The sequence below is a fragment of the Meleagris gallopavo genome, chromosome 21 (genome assembly GCF_905368555.1).
Source record: "Meleagris gallopavo chromosome 21, MGAL_WU_HG_1.1, whole genome shotgun sequence".
Taxonomy (NCBI): domain Eukaryota; kingdom Metazoa; phylum Chordata; class Aves; order Galliformes; family Phasianidae; genus Meleagris; species Meleagris gallopavo.
In genome coordinates this window covers 6,548,216-6,565,341 of record NC_139424.1, presented here as the reverse complement: position 1 = coordinate 6,565,341, position 17,126 = coordinate 6,548,216, and the positions used below count along the sequence as shown (strand labels likewise).

General features: G+C 45.3%; 4 protein-coding genes across 9 annotated transcripts in view; 1 reads left to right on the top strand and 3 right to left on the bottom strand.

The window, feature by feature from the left end:
• LOC100540299 (transient receptor potential cation channel subfamily V member 2) overlaps positions 1–13,987 on the bottom strand; it is a 28,287-nt gene extending 14,300 nt beyond the window's left edge. Inside the window, exons 1-4 of the mRNA XM_010722085.4 lie at positions 13,831–13,987; positions 11,884–12,080; positions 10,397–10,602; positions 5,811–5,955 (exon numbers count right to left, since the gene is read on the bottom strand). The gene's annotated coding sequence lies outside the window, so the exon portion shown is untranslated. The remainder of the gene's footprint in view (positions 1–5,810; positions 5,956–10,396; positions 10,603–11,883; positions 12,081–13,830) is intronic.
• UBB (ubiquitin B) lies at positions 2,258–4,164 on the bottom strand. Of its 2 annotated transcripts, none has more exons than XM_085240650.1 (2): positions 4,141–4,164; positions 2,258–3,320 (listed from the first exon to the last, which is right to left on the bottom strand). In XM_085240650.1, the coding sequence occupies exon 2, from the start codon at positions 3,312–3,314 to the stop codon at positions 2,397–2,399; it is 918 nt and encodes a 305-aa protein (XP_085096776.1). In that variant the 5' UTR covers positions 3,315–3,320; positions 4,141–4,164; the 3' UTR covers positions 2,258–2,396. The 2 variants fall into 2 exon arrangements, with proteins under 2 accessions (XP_085096776.1, XP_010720481.2); XM_010722179.3 differs by lacking the exon at positions 4,141–4,164 and adding an exon at positions 3,950–4,107.
• CENPV (centromere protein V) lies at positions 9,908–13,055 on the top strand. The gene is made up of 5 exons (XM_019621863.2): positions 9,908–10,231; positions 11,107–11,205; positions 12,017–12,086; positions 12,333–12,447; positions 12,814–13,055. Exons 1-5 carry the CDS (start codon positions 9,993–9,995, stop codon positions 12,936–12,938), a joined length of 648 nt encoding a protein of 215 aa, XP_019477408.2. The 5' UTR covers positions 9,908–9,992; the 3' UTR covers positions 12,939–13,055.
• Positions 13,988–14,138: 151 nt separating the features above from the next.
• The window catches only part of PIGL (phosphatidylinositol glycan anchor biosynthesis class L), a 56,172-nt gene continuing 53,184 nt past the window's right edge, over positions 14,139–17,126 (bottom strand). For all 5 annotated transcript variants that reach the window (XM_085240648.1, XM_085240649.1, XM_085240647.1 and 2 more), the window contains 2 exons: positions 15,082–15,215; positions 14,139–14,727 (listed from right to left, as the gene is read on the bottom strand). In XM_085240648.1, coding sequence (XP_085096774.1) covers positions 14,593–14,727; positions 15,082–15,215 — 269 coding nt within the window. In that variant the 3' untranslated portion in view covers positions 14,139–14,592. The remainder of the gene's footprint in view (positions 14,728–15,081; positions 15,216–17,126) is intronic.

The window sequence follows — 17,126 nt, the reverse complement described above, 5'->3', positions numbered from 1 at the left end:
TGGTGCCCAATTTAAAATCCAAATATTCTTAAACATAGCTACTTTTCAAAACTTGCTACTGCCCCAATAACTCAATTATTTACACAACAGTGTTTTGCTAACTACTGGTCTTGCATCACTGCATTTAAATGCCCCCATCTTTATTACTTTTCGTGCCTTTGAAGGAAGTATCCACCTCTCATATACCTTCAGTAGAAGTATCTTTGTACTCAGTATATCCTTTTCTACAGGATTACAGCCTGAAGAAACGCTCCACTGACAATCATACAATCAACAAAACACAAAATCCGCTTCAAAGCAACATTTCTGTGCAGCAACAGTGACACCGGGTGGTCACTCCATGATCCTGAATTGCTGCTGCTTAACACTGAAAAACAGCACAAGCAGCTGCAAGCACACACTTGTGAGAAACATTGCCCTTCCGCCAGGGTAGCACTGCAACGCTACAGCACCTCTGAATTTCACTTCTTGTACTTCTGCTGCTCTCTGCCATTTCTAAAAAGTCAAATATAGAGTTAATTAACTTTCAGCATGAGCCTCACCTGGTGGGCTGGGAAAACAGCGTGTGCACACATAGGTCGTTTGGCTCAATCAGTCCAGGCTGCACAGCCCAGGCCTGAGCTGCTCCCCAGCCACCTGCCCAGCTCGGTTTGGGCTGAATGCATTGTGGTTAGTGAGAGCACACCGGGGAAGCTGGTGCAGACCCACCCATCCTACACATCACGTTCCCAGGCGCTCTGCCCCAAACACAGCTCTCCTTTGCACTCCATAGCACTTAGGAAGTCTGGGTTCTATGCTGCATTTGAACACTTCAGCAACAGTTCTCATTGAGTAATTGGCTCTGGAAAAACCTACCTGCCCCTTACAGACTTGTTCCTAACCCAAAGCAAACAAAACCCCCCTTGAACCCGCAGCCTGCCTAATCTGATCAGTTAGCTACTGTGACTTTACCATGCGGCACTGTTTAATTATTAAAAGAACCTGAGAAAGGACATCTCGTAATTATAATCCAGGGAAGATAAAGCAGCTGATTTCACTGTGAGCAAATAATCAGCAGAAAAAGTCAATTTATTCACTGCCGTATCTCCTCTGGACTGCGAATTACTCAGGGAATTTATACACTAAGGAAAGCAGGGAATCAAAACCTGCTGCAAAGAATACCGATCACAGCTGTAATCAGCAGAAGTGTTTTTAAATTGCCTACAATCAGCAGGTGAAATCTCCCCCCATGTTCACATCCATATTAAGAACGCACTGCCAGTGGCAGCACTGCTGTACCGGTCGTTTCCAGGACATGCCCAGTAATGTTAGATGAGAATCTGGTATTTGAGAGACCCCGTACTATGCATCATCAGTAATGAACAAAGTGCACTGGCACAGAAGCACTGTGCATAGAGCATATGGATGCTGACTCCATTTGAACACTTAAGCAGCTCTTAATATGCAAGAGATCAAGGTCTTGACAGCCATGATCCTTATACCCTGCTTAAGTTTCTATAAAAAGGGACTTGGATGACAACGTCCATTCTTTAAAGTCCATTATTATGTGGCTGAACGATCATTTCAAACCTCACCTCGTATTTCCCAATGTCTGCTTAGATGGAAATCAGTTTCCAAATGCTTTTGTGAAGGCCAGTGTTTAACCCAGTGAAGAGACCCACTGCACCCACACCTCTGCTATGCAGTACTGAAAGCAGCCATTTTCCTTAGAGCTAACCAGTTCAAGCAGGCCACCCAAACTGCCCACAACAGCACTTACTGCAGAGCCCCTCCCCAGAGAAAAAGTATTTTATGTAGTAAAGCCCACAACAAAACAGCCCACTTCCACTTCATGAGTGGAACACAATTCTAAACATTAAAGTACCTAATTGGCAAGCCAGTACACAGCCTGCACCAAGACAGTGGGACAGAAGTCACACCTAACCGTGAGGTATTGTTATCTCAGGAACATCCATCTTAGCAGTGCAGTTTACAACCCACTCCCACTACTTCAGTCCTACAGCCTTAATGTAGTTTGATAGTTTTCTGAAGTCTTTACTGGAACAGTGTATCCTTTCTGGAAATACAAAATCATGTTTAATTCTAGAAAGAATTAGTGACACAGTTATTAGTGTTTAGACTTTAATTGGTGTTGATTCACCCTCAAATACCTCCATAGCCCACACAAAGATGCTTAAGCCACCATAGAAGAAAGCCAAAAGGAATGTGTCATTTATATATACCGTGTTTACTAGCTTAAACTCAAGACAACAGAATATAATGTGCAACAGAAAACTTTATTAGCATTTCAACATACAGATCAGCAGTTACTTAAGTTTGCATTTAATTTAAGACATGAGAAAGACTACAGTGCAAACACAAGTGCTGTGCATCTTGCTTGACAAGACTGCTGACAACTAATAGCCACCTCTGAGGCGCAGCACCAGGTGCAGGGTGGATTCTTTCTGGATGTTGTAGTCAGACAGGGTGCGCCCGTCTTCCAGCTGCTTGCCAGCAAAGATCAGCCTCTGCTGATCGGGAGGAATGCCTTCTTTGTCTTGGATCTTGGCCTTCACATTCTCAATGGTGTCACTGGGCTCAACCTCAAGAGTGATGGTCTTGCCAGTAAGGGTTTTCACAAAGATCTGCATGCCTCCCCTCAGGCGCAACACCAGGTGCAGGGTGGACTCTTTCTGGATGTTGTAGTCAGACAGGGTGCGTCCGTCTTCCAGCTGCTTGCCAGCAAAGATCAGCCTCTGCTGATCGGGAGGAATGCCTTCCTTGTCTTGGATCTTGGCCTTCACATTTTCAATAGTGTCACTGGGTTCAACCTCAAGGGTGATGGTCTTGCCAGTAAGGGTCTTCACAAAGATCTGCATGCCACCTCTCAGGCGCAGCACCAGGTGCAGGGTGGACTCCTTCTGGATGTTGTAGTCAGACAGGGTGCGCCCGTCTTCCAGCTGCTTGCCAGCAAAGATCAGCCTCTGCTGATCGGGAGGAATGCCTTCCTTGTCTTGGATTTTGGCCTTCACGTTTTCAATGGTGTCACTGGGCTCAACCTCGAGGGTGATGGTCTTGCCAGTCAGGGTCTTCACAAAGATCTGCATGCCTCCCCTCAGGCGCAGCACCAGGTGCAGGGTGGACTCCTTCTGGATGTTGTAGTCAGACAGGGTGCGTCCATCTTCCAGCTGCTTGCCAGCGAAGATCAGCCTCTGCTGATCGGGAGGAATGCCTTCCTTGTCTTGGATTTTGGCCTTCACATTTTCAATGGTGTCACTGGGCTCAACCTCGAGGGTGATGGTCTTGCCAGTCAGGGTCTTCACAAAGATCTGCATGTTTACCTGAAAAACATATAGAAATTTCAGCCTTAAGTAGAATCACCTTAAGCCCACACATGCTTTCTATATGAGAAAACAACTCACTAATTCATATTACGTTGATATCAATTAGGATTTCTGTAAACTATTACTAATCCTGTAATGCCTGTTCTCCAGCTATTCATTGGAGTAGTACCCAATACTTTTCAAAGCCCGAGCAGTATGCAGCACAGAGCCAGCCCAGCCCCCCTTCCCCCCCCCCCCCCCCCCCAACTGCAAGGCAACCCATCCCCCTCGCCGTGGGCTCTCACGTTGGCAGAGCTGCCCGGCGCTGACTCAGCTCCCCGCTTCCGGGCAGGACAACGCCGCATCCGCCATCTTCCACCATCTTTTCGAACATCCTCCCGCTCTCAAACAGAATCTGCCTCCTTCCTCCTTCCACCTCCCCCCCCTCCCCCCTCCCCCCTCCGCCCCAGTTTTCAACTACGTCATTAGGACAGATTACAAATTCCACAACCACCACAACTACCACCCCTCGGATACGCTACTCGAAAAAGACTCACTCCAACCCTTTCTGTCTCCCTGACTAGAAAGAAAAAAACAAAACCCATGCCTTTCCCCTCCCGCCCCAGCACTCCCACCACACAACTCACGTCTCCGGCCCTGAGCGCAGCTCCCGACAAACACAAGTCCCAATGCAACAGCTATGTCCTGCGGAGTGACGCAGCGCCGCCCGTATTTATGCGCCTGCCGCAAGACAGTCCCCGCCCCTCCAGCGCTAAGGTATCCATCCACCTCTCTAAGTAGTCCCTCACAAAACCCCCCTGCTAAAACAAATACTTGCCTCTCTACCTCTCCAATCCCTCTTCCAGGAGCCAAGGGGGTCCCTAATGTCTTCGGCAGAAAGCTGAGACCCTTAAAAATCCCCAAATTTCGGTGAGTGCGGATGGATCTGGAGCTGCGGTGAACGGGCTACTCCAAGCGGCGGCAAGGTCGGCGCTGATTGGTGCAGCAGTAAGAATGGTGGCTGCTGATTGGTTGATAGGGAGAGGTCGTTGTAAAGAAAGCTCTGGAAGATTCGAGCGCTGCAGTGTTCTGATTGGTGCGCGGTGAGGTCAGCCCTGTTGCTAGGGCGGCCCTGTTCTGCGGGGGCAGATTTCGGGGGGGGGAGGAAGATGGAGGGCGCGCAGGCCTTGTGGCGGTGGCGCGTTGTGTTTAGGCCGCATCTTTTTGGCAGCTATTTCTTTGGGCAGGGAGAAGGGAGCAAAAGGAACACCGTAACTACAGCATTACATCTCATTTCTGAGACTGGAATAGCTGGGGCCGCTCCTGTTGCGTGTGGCTGTAAGGAAAAGCCAGAAGAGCAGAAATGTGTGTTAGAAGAGCTGGAAAATGTTACACAGAAAGCTGGCAAGCATTAGCAGCTGTTGATGTGTCATGCTGGCACTGCTCTCGTCCTGATTCCTGAGCCGCCCTCAGCCTGCCCTGCCTGGCAGCTCCTTGGTGCTGTGAGACCTCTGCTGCTGAAATGGCTGTCGGCTGCTTTCAGAACAGGAAGCCCTGAACAGGTCACAGAGCAGCTTCCTGTTGTGAGCCAACGTGGCAGTGTGCTTGGTGTTAATTAAAGTTCATTATATCTTTCGGACTGGCTCTTACATCGTAACCAGAATATGCAAAATCCAAAAAGGTTTTCATGCTGTTTCATTTGCTGCTCGGTGAACGCAGATGAAATTGCTGGTAAATCCTCTGCTCAGGAAGCATGAACATGTTGTGAATAGCAGGATTTAACACAGAGCTATGAGCTGTATTTCCCTCAATTATAAAGAAAAACCTTTGGTTTTATTTCTTTTAGCAAGGCCCGCGTCTGCTCAGTACTTCGTGGTTTACAGTAAAAAGGAAATAAATCTTTCCAGCAGTTACTCAGAATGTAGGCAGGAAGGAAGGAAAAGAGTAACTGGAAAGCTCAGAGACTGTTCTGGGGCAGTCACCAACCCCTGAGATACTATTGAGCTACGCAGATTTAGGACAAAGGGCGGATTTAAGCAATATTACATGTGTTTCCTTAATACTGCCAACTTTGCTCACTGTTTCCAATAGGTTCATTTTGTGTGCATAGTGCCAAAGCAGTAGATGTTAGAGCCAAGGCAGCTAAACAAGGAGCTCTGAGAGGAAAGCCATGAGAAACTAGAAATCATATTTACAAATGTGAAAGGCCACTGCTGCTAAACTGGAGATTAACCACAAGCTAATCTAAAGCCTGGTCCGGGTGTTTTGGGATTGCATTAAGAAGTTCAGCACTTCCAGAAAATACCAGAGCCCTCCCTTTAACAAACAAACAAACAAACAAACAAATAAACAAAACATTAGCAAAGCCTATGACTAAACTGTTTACAAAAGCAGTTTTTTGCTTTCTAGTTAAATATATCTAAGTATTTAGTATGTATACTGCCCTTCCTCCAGTAGCTCTAGGTGAATAAGCAAGTGACTGTGGATTGTGTATAAATAAATGCAAACCTGAAAATACAGATCACCATATCTTGTGACTGGACTGAGTGCACAGGTGGTTCCAGCCTTTGCCAGGGTGCAGGGCCTGCTGCTGGGGACGTGTTTCTTGCCAGCAATTTCAGAAGTAGGTCATTGGGCAGCAGTACAAAGTAACCTGCTTTCAGAAGAGGAAAACTTGGGGTCAAAGAAATGTTTCCAATGAATCTGAACATTCTAGAACACGGTGTCTGTTTTTATGTACACTACCATCTTAGCAACAGCATAGCATTTCCACATGAGCAATGTCAAATGAAGCAATCTGTTTATCTTTAGTTACAAAAGTTTAACTTGGGGCAGCTGGACAATCAGAGGACTCGTGTATGCGTGGCAAGATCAGTACTTTTCCTTTGTCCAGATAAAAATGGGCTACTTGCCATACGGAAAAACAGTATATTGTCCTACCTCTTAGAATTACTCATATATACCTCTGGTTTATCTTACTGTATATGACACAGGACAATTACATTTATCTATTTATGCTTGTGGAAATATTTTCTCCCCAAACCTGTAATGCTGCAATAAGGCCCAATTGTCACAAGACAGATAGAGCTGTGGTGTGTTACTGTTTGTCCTTGTACAGCCAAGCTCAAGGGTTACAGAAATAACAAGTTACAATTCAAAGTACTGTAAGATGGACTGTAATGTTATGACATTACCAAAAAAAGACAACTCTGAGTTTTGTTTTTCTAAGCCTTATTCTAAGAATAACTTAAATAAACAAAGTTTTTAATAAGCTATCAAATTCAGGAGCTGAAAACTTCAGGAAAAGAACTAGCTGGACTTGTAAAAAAATAGGGAAATTGGGCAATACTTATTTGTCCCCCTGCCTGTTTAGAGCATTGTTTGACTTTGCAGGACACAGGAGACACAGCTTTGTTTTAAGAGCTTTGCTTCTATCACCAACATGCTTGGGCTTGTTTGTCCTTCTCTGAGTGCTCCAGCGGAAGATCTGGCAATTCCCTTCCTGATGTCAGGAGACTCTTACAGGGCATTTTACAAAGGCATCAGCCTGAAATCACAGGTCTGTGCCTGCACACAATGCCAGTGAAAGCGACAATATCTGGGTCTGTTCTGAAAATTACACGTCTGTGTCTTTGCAGTCTGTCTCCTGCTTACGAGTCTGCTGGAGCCGATCCAAACTGCACTGCAGTGAAGGAGCTCTCTTTGTTCCTGTTTTCTTTGCTGTGTCTGAGCTGATTTACTGTGTGGTTTCAGGGATGGGAATTTTCAGCAGGATAGCAGAGAACCATCTTGAAAAACAGAAAGAAGTCTAGAATGCTGTGAATAATTAACATTTTTCTATTGAACAACAACACTGAAGGCCATTCTGAACAGCCTTTGTCTGTCAGACCCTTTGTCTTCAGATCCAGCTCGGATCCCTTGATAAGGAGAATATCCAGAAAGATCCTCCCCCCCATGACCCCAAGACTAAAATCCAAACATTGATATTTTTCTCCCCTGTACAAATTGTGAAATCTTTAACGCCTCAGTGCTTTTAAGCATGGTGTTAGCTATGAACTACTTCTAGTTCCCTGTTTTTTAGATAAAAACCATCTACAGTTTCTGCTTCTCTCAAACCCACAAACATGTCACTGCTTTTAGTGCAATGAAAATGCCCTTACAGGCAGAATCTCCACCCAGGCTGCAAGCCAGGTCTGCATAGCTGAGTCATTGTTATACAAGCAGAACTGCATGGCACAGAAAAGCACCTTTGTACTTCAGCACTAAAACACATCAGCTGTTGAACTTTGAATGTCGTGATACACTCGAAGAGTCATTTACTGGACTTTTCTTCCTCTTATCTCTCTCACCCTCTTTCTGAATGTTTCTTCCTTTTCTATTGTGTTTCAGAAGCTTTAGAGGAAAACATTCTTTATCTTCTACTGCCACTGATGTTTGGTAAACGTTGGAAATAATCAATGTGAAGGCTGTTAACTCTTTAGGCACTGGGCAGCATCTAACAGCCACGCATACATGTACACCCCCAATCCTATATGCAACCACTGAAATTTAGGACTTGCAATCAGAATACCAGTAAAATTTAACATCAGCCAGAGATCTGCTACAAAGTTCTAGCATTGTCTCTTCCTGCGAGGCCCAATTTTGAGCTTTATGAGTCCTTTGAAACAAATGAAAAAGGAGGAAGAATATTTTTGCTGTAACCTTCTGAAATGACTGCATTCTGCTTTTCAATTTTTTTCTTTCTTGTAGTTCTTTACCTTGAAACATCATAGGGGAACAGAATTTAGCTTCTCAAAAAACTTTCTACATTTAAAATATGGTGAATTAATAGTGGAGGTAAGTGAAAAGTGACAGATTTGCATATATGACATAGATTACACACTCCAGTTTTCACTCAGGAACTGCTTTAGGAGGGTGTACAGATGTTTAGTATCTTCCTCCAAGCAGGCAGGTGGCCGTTAGTGAACTGATCCATAAGCTGCTCCTAAAACATGCTCTGCCTTTTAGTTCTGTGCTGTTCTTGTTTTTAGAGGACAGACCACTGTAGGCTGAAACCTGCAACAGCTGCAAGCCATACCCCACACCTAGGGCAGATAAAGCCATGCTGCAGACTACACAGACTTGGTTTCAGCTCACGGTCTCCAGTTTCACCTGAGTGACATTTCCTCCCAAAATATAAGGTGACTAACATGAAGTTGAGTGTGACTAAAAGTCTGGGAGTGGCCCAGATCAGGCGCTCCTGAAGAACGTGCTGACGTGGGCCAGAATTTGTCACATACAGCATATTTAAAATGGTTCCATTAGAATGAATAACGAGTACAGAGGTTCAGATAGGGAATAACAGGAAACTGTAACTCAGTACCCCTTCCTATCATCAGTGAAGGATGATGTTGAGCTACTGGATTGTTATTCGAGTCCTGCTATGTGCCAACTCAGGAGACAGAGCACACACTGCAGATGCATGTTTTTAAAGCTGTTTTCCAGACCAGAGAGTACTGATGGACGTTTCATCATCATCCAGTTGCTTTGCTATATTCCTGGATGAGACGTGACCCTCTGCTGCCTGTTCTGCCCCATACCAGACTACTAACTCACTTGTTTACATCTCTTCCTGTTCCGCTTCCAGAGAAGAGCAAGGCATTAAGAATTGTTGCCAATACAAGCTATTGATTGTCTCTCCAACAAAATACATTTCCACTCCAGCCACACTGGGTATTTAGCCTTGGAGTCATTTTTTTTCTCCCCACCAAATGCAACTTAGATGCCTACGAGTTCTTCTTCTTTACCCCACATTGAACAGTTTCACTCCAGAAACAGCTTTGTCCTACAGATGTTTGTAAATAATCTTTTCTAGGTTATTTACCAACAGAAGAGCACTGTCAGAGGTTGTGTTTGTTTTAGGGGCTGTGCATGTTGTTTGTTTTCCTTTTAACTTAAAGATTCTGGTGACAGAGTTTGTTTAAAAAAAATAAAAATAAAAAAAAGGTGCCTAGTGGGAATCACATCAAAGCCCATTTCTCTGCAGAGCTGCCATCATGATTCACACCTCAAGAAGGATGGAGCCTCACTACGCTTCCAAACGTGCATAATGATGCGCTACAGTGTTGTTGAATAGCAGCCTTGTTTTTAAAGGAGGGAGGGTGCATAGCTGAGATGTCACGCAACACACTCAGGTCTGCAAAGCAGCTGACAACCTTGACTACATGAGGCACCCTGTTTATAATTGAAGATAAAACCTTGTGATAATGCTTGCAAATAACTGGCATTTCTACCACTGTAGGGTATGTTACAGGCCAGCTGGCACCCTGAGCTCACAACCTACAGGTCCCAACTCACCATACTCACTCGGGCATTGGGCTTGGGGCTCAGATTCCATAAATGTGATGAATTCACATTCGCCTGCTGCCCCAAACCCTCAGCTGAGCCATTCCTTGGCCGTTTTTCTCAGCAGAAACCTCGTCTTTGCGACCAAATCTCTAACAGATATAACACAAGTTCGCTTTCCACTGGGGCAAACCAGCTGACGGGGCGGGATTCTCCTCGCTACCATTCTCGGTTGTGCCCGCAGGCGGAGCCCCCCGGCCAACAGCGCCCCGCGGGCGCAGCCCGGCTCAGCCTCCCGGGACGCCCCTATCCCGCGCCGCGACAGCGCCCCCTGGCGGCTTCGGGCAGCAGGGCGGCGAGCGGCACATGGGGCGCGCTGCGGCGGGCAACGCGCGGCGCTCCCGGCGGAGCAGCGCGGCCAGCGCTTCGCCCGCGGGTAGGAACCGCCGGGAGCGAGGCAAGAAAGCGGGCGGCTCCCGGGGCGGGGAGCAGGCTCTGCCCGCCGGTACGTTCGATCTAGGGGCGCAGAGCGAGCGCTGGGCCGCCTTCCAGGAGCGGCACCGGCTGAGCTGCGAGGAAGCGGCGCGGCTGCTGCTGGACGCCTAGTGAGTACGGGACGGGTCAGATCCCATCGCTTGCACAGCAGTGAACACGGGCCCGGGGAGGGGGTGGGTCCTCCCGCACAAAGTGGCTTTTTAGGCTAATTCACGGCTCCTCGGTCGCAAATGCCTTTGGGGATTGCATTCCCTCGCGCGCGAGCCGAGGCTCACCTAAATCCGCACCCAGCTCCTGTGCTCTTTCGGTCCACGGCACATCATCGTCGGTCTGTAATCAGTAACTGCCCGTGGGAGTGGAAATTTGGAAGGAAATGGGTTTTCCTCTGCTTTTAGCTTTTGACTCTCATTCTGCAGAGTTGCTATGGATGCACCCTGGGGGAGAGGGAGAAGCTCAGAGATTCCTTCATCGTAAAGTTCCCCTACAATTAAAATGCAAAATAAAATGTTTCAATACGGTGTGGAATGCACTTATCTCTGCTGCTCCCAGCTTTTACAAGGAGAAGTATTAGAGCTGGAGCAGCCGCGGGGGAAAAACGTGGGAAAAGCCATTTCCCAGCTCCAAGAGGGCTGCACTGTGAGAACACCACTTTCTATCATCCCTGGACACGGCCAGTGCTGTAACATTTTGCTGGCCTGGGCCACGGCAGGGGAGCACACCTTCTGTACTCAAGCAGAGTACACTCTACTTGAACTGTAGTTCTTTCCTTTTGCTGTTTTAATAAAATCAAAAATGCAATAAGTGCAGAAGACAATTCATTCTCTACTTCACTCGGGAGCACTTTATTCAAATACATTTCAGGAGATACTTTTTTAAAGATGTATTGCAAGTGCTCAAAGCAAAACTGTTTAATGTAGCCTAGATGTTTCCTTGGCCAACGTAAAAATCTATGCTCACATAACCTGTCTGTTGCTTCTCTCTCCAGTGAGCACAGAGGTCTGGTCAAACACACGGGAGGCTGTCACTGCGGAGCCATCCGCTTTGAGGTCTGGGCTTCAGCAGACCTGCATGTTTTTAACTGCAAGTGAGTTTTTGGTTTCCTGTTCTCAAAAATGAATAAGAGCTCATGTGCTTTTCCAGTCAATGTCATAGAGAAAAGACTGTAATAAAACTGGAGAGTATCCTCTGCTCTGTTTCCATAGGGTATATGCCTGATTATGTGCTGATCCAATGTGGGAATCAGTGCAGATGATGCACTGGTGGGCAGGACTTCAGATCCCCTCATCTGTGCTCATGCAGAAAGTGTTGGGAAAGGTCTAATGACTACAGGTGCTCAGTGGCCTGCTTTATGTTTCCTTCAAGGACAACGTGCCCAAAGCACATCAATCCCCTTTTAACTTGGTCTGCTCCAGTAAATGTTACATTTCTGACCACAAGTGCAAACTACAGCAGTGTCTGATTTCAACAGTGTTTCCCTCACTTGCAACTAGTTTGCTTCCAGCTCACGGGTAACCTTTGAATCTCACTTTCTTGTTTGCCAGTTAATTAATGTTAGAAAAGCTGGCATACTGATCTGAGAGATTAAATGCATTTCTCAGGCTAGTCCTTGGTATGTCTACTGAAAGTTGAATATGTAGAAAAAAAGGCATATAATGCTTGCTAGAGGTGAATGTGTTATTGCTTATCTGCATAGGGTCAGTCTGTCTCATGGGCGTGCTTAGCAAACGCTACTGATATGTGTGAGTCCACTTTTGTCACTTACCTCTTTGAGGCTAATGAAACATTTTAGCTCGTAGTGGAATTTCTGTCATCGAGAGGTCTGAGCTAGTTCTGATCTGATTCCTGTATTACAACTCATCTGCTGTTTTTAGAAAGGTCTTCTCTTTCTTTTACAGTTGCAGCATTTGCACAAAGAAGCAGAACAGACACTTCATTGTCCCAGCTTCACGTTTCAAGCTGCTGAAGGTAGAGTAAGAATGCAGTAAGAGCCTGGCCACAAACACTAACTAGAAAGAAATTACCTAATCCATAGAATCTATTATTATTGTAAAAGATGCAAGCGGTTCCCAGTTTTCTTGCCCTAATTCTGTATTTCAAGTAGAGACAAGAAAGTGGTATTTTTAAATTTTATGTCTTAGCTACAAGTTCATAGAAAGTAATTAATACACCTATTTATGTGGGAAATCTACATTGCTTTTTATTTCTGCTTAGGGTGCTGATAATTTGACAACATACACCTTCAACACACATCGTGCCCAGCACACATTCTGCAAGACCTGTGGCGTGCAGAGCTTTTACACTCCTCGCTCTAATCCAGATGGCTATGGTAGGTAAAAAGAGAAAATCTGGCAAACTGTGGTAGCAAAAGTTGACCACCAAGCAAATCTTGGATGGGAGACTCCACTGATTGCTAGTGTGAGAGCAGAGAGCAGCACGTTTTCAGTTTTTTCCTAAATTACTAAACATCTAGAGCTGTAGCCTGAACCTGTGGCTCCTCCACATGAAATAGCCTTACCTGTGACTTGTGAGCTTCCACCCATGACAATTTTCTCATCTAGACTCTCCAGCCTTATAACAGTAGCTGAACTGACAGCATTCACTGACAATCTCTGAGGTGCCCCATCTGCAGAGCACAGAGGTACATCTATCTTCTACTCTTTAGCAGGTTTCTGTGTACTCTCTTTTTCTTCAGGGATAGCTCCCCATTGTCTGGATGATGGCACTGTGCACAGCATTGTTACAGAGGATATCAATGGCAAAGAATGGGAGAAGGCAGTGAAGGAACATAAGACCATCAGAGACATGTCAAAACCCTGACATACCTTTCTAACAGCTGAACTTGGAGGACTGCCATGGAACTGTAGTCTGGGCATTTCTGAGTGTTGTTGCTATCTTTCTGTTTCTTAAATAAATATTTCTATTCTGCCTGTGCCATTCATTTGTGACTCTGAGTTTTAAAGCTACTTCTATTCAATAAACCACCCCAGGACTGGTACTTTGGTAATTCACATTTAGCTATGGTAGAGCTTAATCACAATAAACAGAGCAAAGTTTTAAAAATAATGAAGTCTGGCTTACAAAAATGTCCTATATAAAGTGTCCTATATAAGATAACCTCTTGCGTAGGACAAAGAACTAGCTTATGCTGTTTTTTCTCCAATAACTTCAGTGAACTTACAATGGATTGAGAGTTAAAGGGGTTTTGAAAGAGCTTACTAGGCTCAGGTTCAGTAAAGCATTTATACAGGTGCTTAAATGTATGCAGTAGAGGGACCACTGAAGTTATCCATGTGATTAGAAGTACTGATTTGCTTAAGCCTGGACTTGCTTATGGTTTTAAAGCTGAGTTGGCATATGCTTAGGCACTGACACATGGCCAGCAAACTGAATTCAGCAGTCATACTCTTGTAACAGTGGACACGTGCTCGAGTACAACCAAGAACTCATCTGTTGTCTTGAGCAGGATGTGCTCACAGCAGCACATCATGATCTGGCAATTTAAGTTCTCATCTTGACTGCGCACTGCCTAGCAGTGCAGATGCAGGGAAGATGTGCCAGCAGATACAAGCCCACATTAATGAGTGCAAAGGCGTACAGAAACATGGAGTATTGCTGACTTTGCCACAATGTAACCCACAGAATCCCAAATCATTCTTAAAATCTGTGTATCCTAAGGAATTAATCACTGAAAGCTGACATCTTCACTTACTTTTTAACACAAAGGGTGAGGATCTTTAACTCCTGCAGATATCTTTCACATAAGTGGAACAACTTTTGAAACACTGCTTGCTATTTTTGTCTCCATGTGTTCTACAAAAGACTTAGTTACAGCCTCTTCCAAGTCATTCCTAGATCCTGTTGAGATTCTTTTGAGTTGATCTCAAGCCCCATGTTCTGAAGCAAGAAGAAATGCTTGTGTTTCATGAGGGATGCTCTGGGAAAGGGGAGCCTGCAACACAACACATCTCAAAGCAGCAGCAGTAGCAGCAAAGATCAGTGCAATTAGAAAAAAACGTATACTTTCTGATGCTTTATTCATAAGCTTTGGCTTTTTAAAGTTCTGATTTTATCTTGTTTTAACTTTTGTGAAGATAGAACATCTTATAAAAGTCACTCCTAATATTTGGATTTTACAAAAGTACCAAGAGATAAAGTTCCGAATCTGTCTTCATAACTGTGTCCAGAGGAAAAATAGCTTGTGCCATACCTTCTCTAGCAGAGTACTCCTTCTTCTGACTCCTTATTAGGTTAATTCAATTTTCATATCCTATTTAAGCTTCTACAGTGAGAAAATAGTGCTATTAAACCCTCTTCATCTCAATGTATCGGGCAACAAGATTCAGAAGAAAGTTTATATACAACCTGCTTTTTGTAATCTGAAAGAACACTACACGGAGAGAATCCTGTCCTCTTGAGTGTCTAACAGTTGGGGTTTCTTTGGAGGTTGTCCTGGCACAGTCTTTTTTTTGGCTCAATTTTTTACTCCCTGAGTTGTAAGCGTTGTCTTTTCTAGAAGGCGGAGTGAGTTGATCACCACATAACGTGAGAAAAGCATATAGATGCGGCGAAACCAGAGGAGCTGGCTGTGATGACACTGCATGGCTCTCTACAAGGAAAAACAGTAGAGAAACCATTACAAAAACCTTCCTGACCTAATATGACTGCAGTTTTCAGTGTCCTCCTACACTTGATGTCCTGGACATTGTAAAATTCAAAATTCAATGCACTATGACTACAGATGATCTCTGAGCTGTCCTACCATCTACACAGCACGTGAAGCAAAGCAATTCATCCATTCATATTTCACAAATCACTGAAGACTGTTCACTACTGGCATTTATAAGCTACAGATATAATTATCTGTGAAGCTCTCTGTGATGATGACCTGAATCTTCTGATCAGAGCCTTCACAATGATTATGAGTTATTCAAACAGGTTAAGCAAATACAAAGAGTCTCACCCTGGCTTGCTGAGTCTCTTCTTCTGTGAGTATGAAGAGTGCATCTCTGGGCAGGAGGCAGGAAAGGGGCACATCCAGGATGGAGATGTACTTCCGCAGGAGATTTACTGACTCAAGGACGAGCACACGGCACCCTAGGCAGAAAAGGGGGATAGATATTTCAGAACAACAGAACTGTTGTAAGGTACCCATCTCTCCCGGCTCAGCAGGTCTTTGCAGATTCCCCTGTACTGTTCTTTTTTGCACAAAAGGGATATGTGACCTTGTTTTTGTGGAAGTAACACATCAGCCTGGTTCAATGGCAGTGGCTGCAGTTCTCAGTGAGCTCTCACAGCATTTGTCAGATTTTTGATGAAATTTTACTCTTCCTGTGCTTTGTCCTTGAAAACAGCTGTTCACAAATGTATGTAGTGACAAAAAGCAATGCCACAAGGCGTGACTGTGAAGGGAAGGCTGCTTCTCCCTGGTAAGCAGGCTGCAGGTTGGACATGCCTGATATAATGGAAATTTAAAATAGCTGTCTCTGGTTCATCAACAAAAACAAGATTTCCTCTTTCCACTCCACTTCTTACTTACAGGAAAAAAAAAAAAATACAAGATTCAGGAATGGTTGTATCAAACATTGACTCAGGGTGGCAGTTACAATTCAGAGTTCTAGAATTCATTGCTCAGGTATTCATGATGAAGGGAGTGTATAAAGATTATATTGACTAGGGTTTTTTTTTCCCCCCCAATTTTGAAGAGACCTCTGAACTCAAAGATTAATTGCTTTTTAATTTCTATTATTTTTTTTTAAACTATGTTTAAATTGTCTTCACTGATGAGCTCAGAGCTGCTTTGGGATTTCTCAGGGCTCAGAACCTGCTGTGATCATGCTCCACACTTTAGATGCTGCACTGTAGTCCAACAGGAAAGGCCAAAGTTGCTGCGTAGACATGCAGTCAGATATGCCATTAGATTTCCAATGAGACAAAGAACAATGCTGAATTGCTACAGAGGCTGCATAATGGCTCATTTTAGCGACATGCTCACTTTGCTGCAACGAGTCTTGCTTTAATTCAGCCGAAGCTCACAATGGCAGCCCTGATCAACTCCAAAACATTTCCTTACCTTTCAATCCCTTTCTTTCCTCTCTCCTTTAAAAAAAAGGAGCAAAGCCCTCCTGCAGCTGCCGGCAGATGGCGGCCCGAGGCAGCTGCAAACGCACAGCCTGGCTGGGTCACTGCAAGCACCTACAGTGCTGGTGGCCCTGTGGTCAGAACCGTGTCATTGCCGTGCCACGTTGCTGCTTCCTGCTGCAGCCTCGGCTGCTCAACCTTGCAAGGTCACCGTGTGGGTCCCTGCGGAGCTGCAGCTGTGCAATGCTGTCTGAGAGGACCGACAGCAGTGCCAAGTTCCCTGCAGCGCGGCCCTGGGACGTGCAGGAACGCAGGCAGCTGGGTGACCGGGTGGCCTGTGTCACCTCCTGATAGCCCGGCTGCTCACAGTCCTCCCTGACACGTCACAGACTGAGCAGTTGCTGTTTAGCTGCCATAAGGTTTCAGCCTGCTGTCACGAAGGATGCTTGCAGTGACAAGTGTGTTGCTGCTCCATGCAGAAGTGCCCTGACAGCTTTTACTTGGCACTAAAGACATTTCTTGTTTCCAAGTAGCAAATCTGTGCTCTTTTTAACTCCAGAATGCACCAGCCCTCTTCCTCAGAACAGCAAAGCCTGCAGGTTCTGTTCCTGCTACTCCCCAAATCTCAGCAGTAAGGTCCCCAAACAGCTGCAACCAAACTCAATATTTGACATTCATCACTTGGGCCTCCTGGGCCCCCATCGGTCAGATCAGGCAAAGCCGTGGGCATTCAAGCTTCACAACATGAAGGGCACTGTAAGAGCCTTCTGTGTCAGTGATATGACAAGGATCTCCACATGCTGACAGCAAGGGCTGCTCTGCATGGGAATGTGAGATGAAGCGAAGCAGGGAAGGAATGTACAGTTCAGTGAGAGATGGAAAAGGATTGAGAGAAACAGACTGCACCCTGCCAAGCAGGGTAAGAGA

What these genes read in the sequence shown, in the direction of transcription:
- CENPV (XM_019621863.2), top strand. Translation starts at nt 9,993, where the DNA reads ATGGGGCGCGCTGCGGCGGGCAACGCGCGGCGCTCCCGGCGGAGCAGC. An exon ending in CGGCTGCTGCTGGACGCCTA is followed by an intron (nt 10,232 to 11,106) that starts GTGAGTACGGGA and finishes TTCTCTCTCCAG; the next exon opens with TGAGCACAGAGGTCTGGTCA. An exon ending in CTCTAATCCAGATGGCTATG is followed by an intron (nt 12,448 to 12,813) that starts GTAGGTAAAAAG and finishes CTTTTTCTTCAG; the next exon opens with GGATAGCTCCCCATTGTCTG.
- UBB (XM_085240650.1), bottom strand. Translation starts at nt 3,314, where the DNA reads ATGCAGATCTTTGTGAAGACCCTGACTGGCAAGACCATCACCCTCGAG.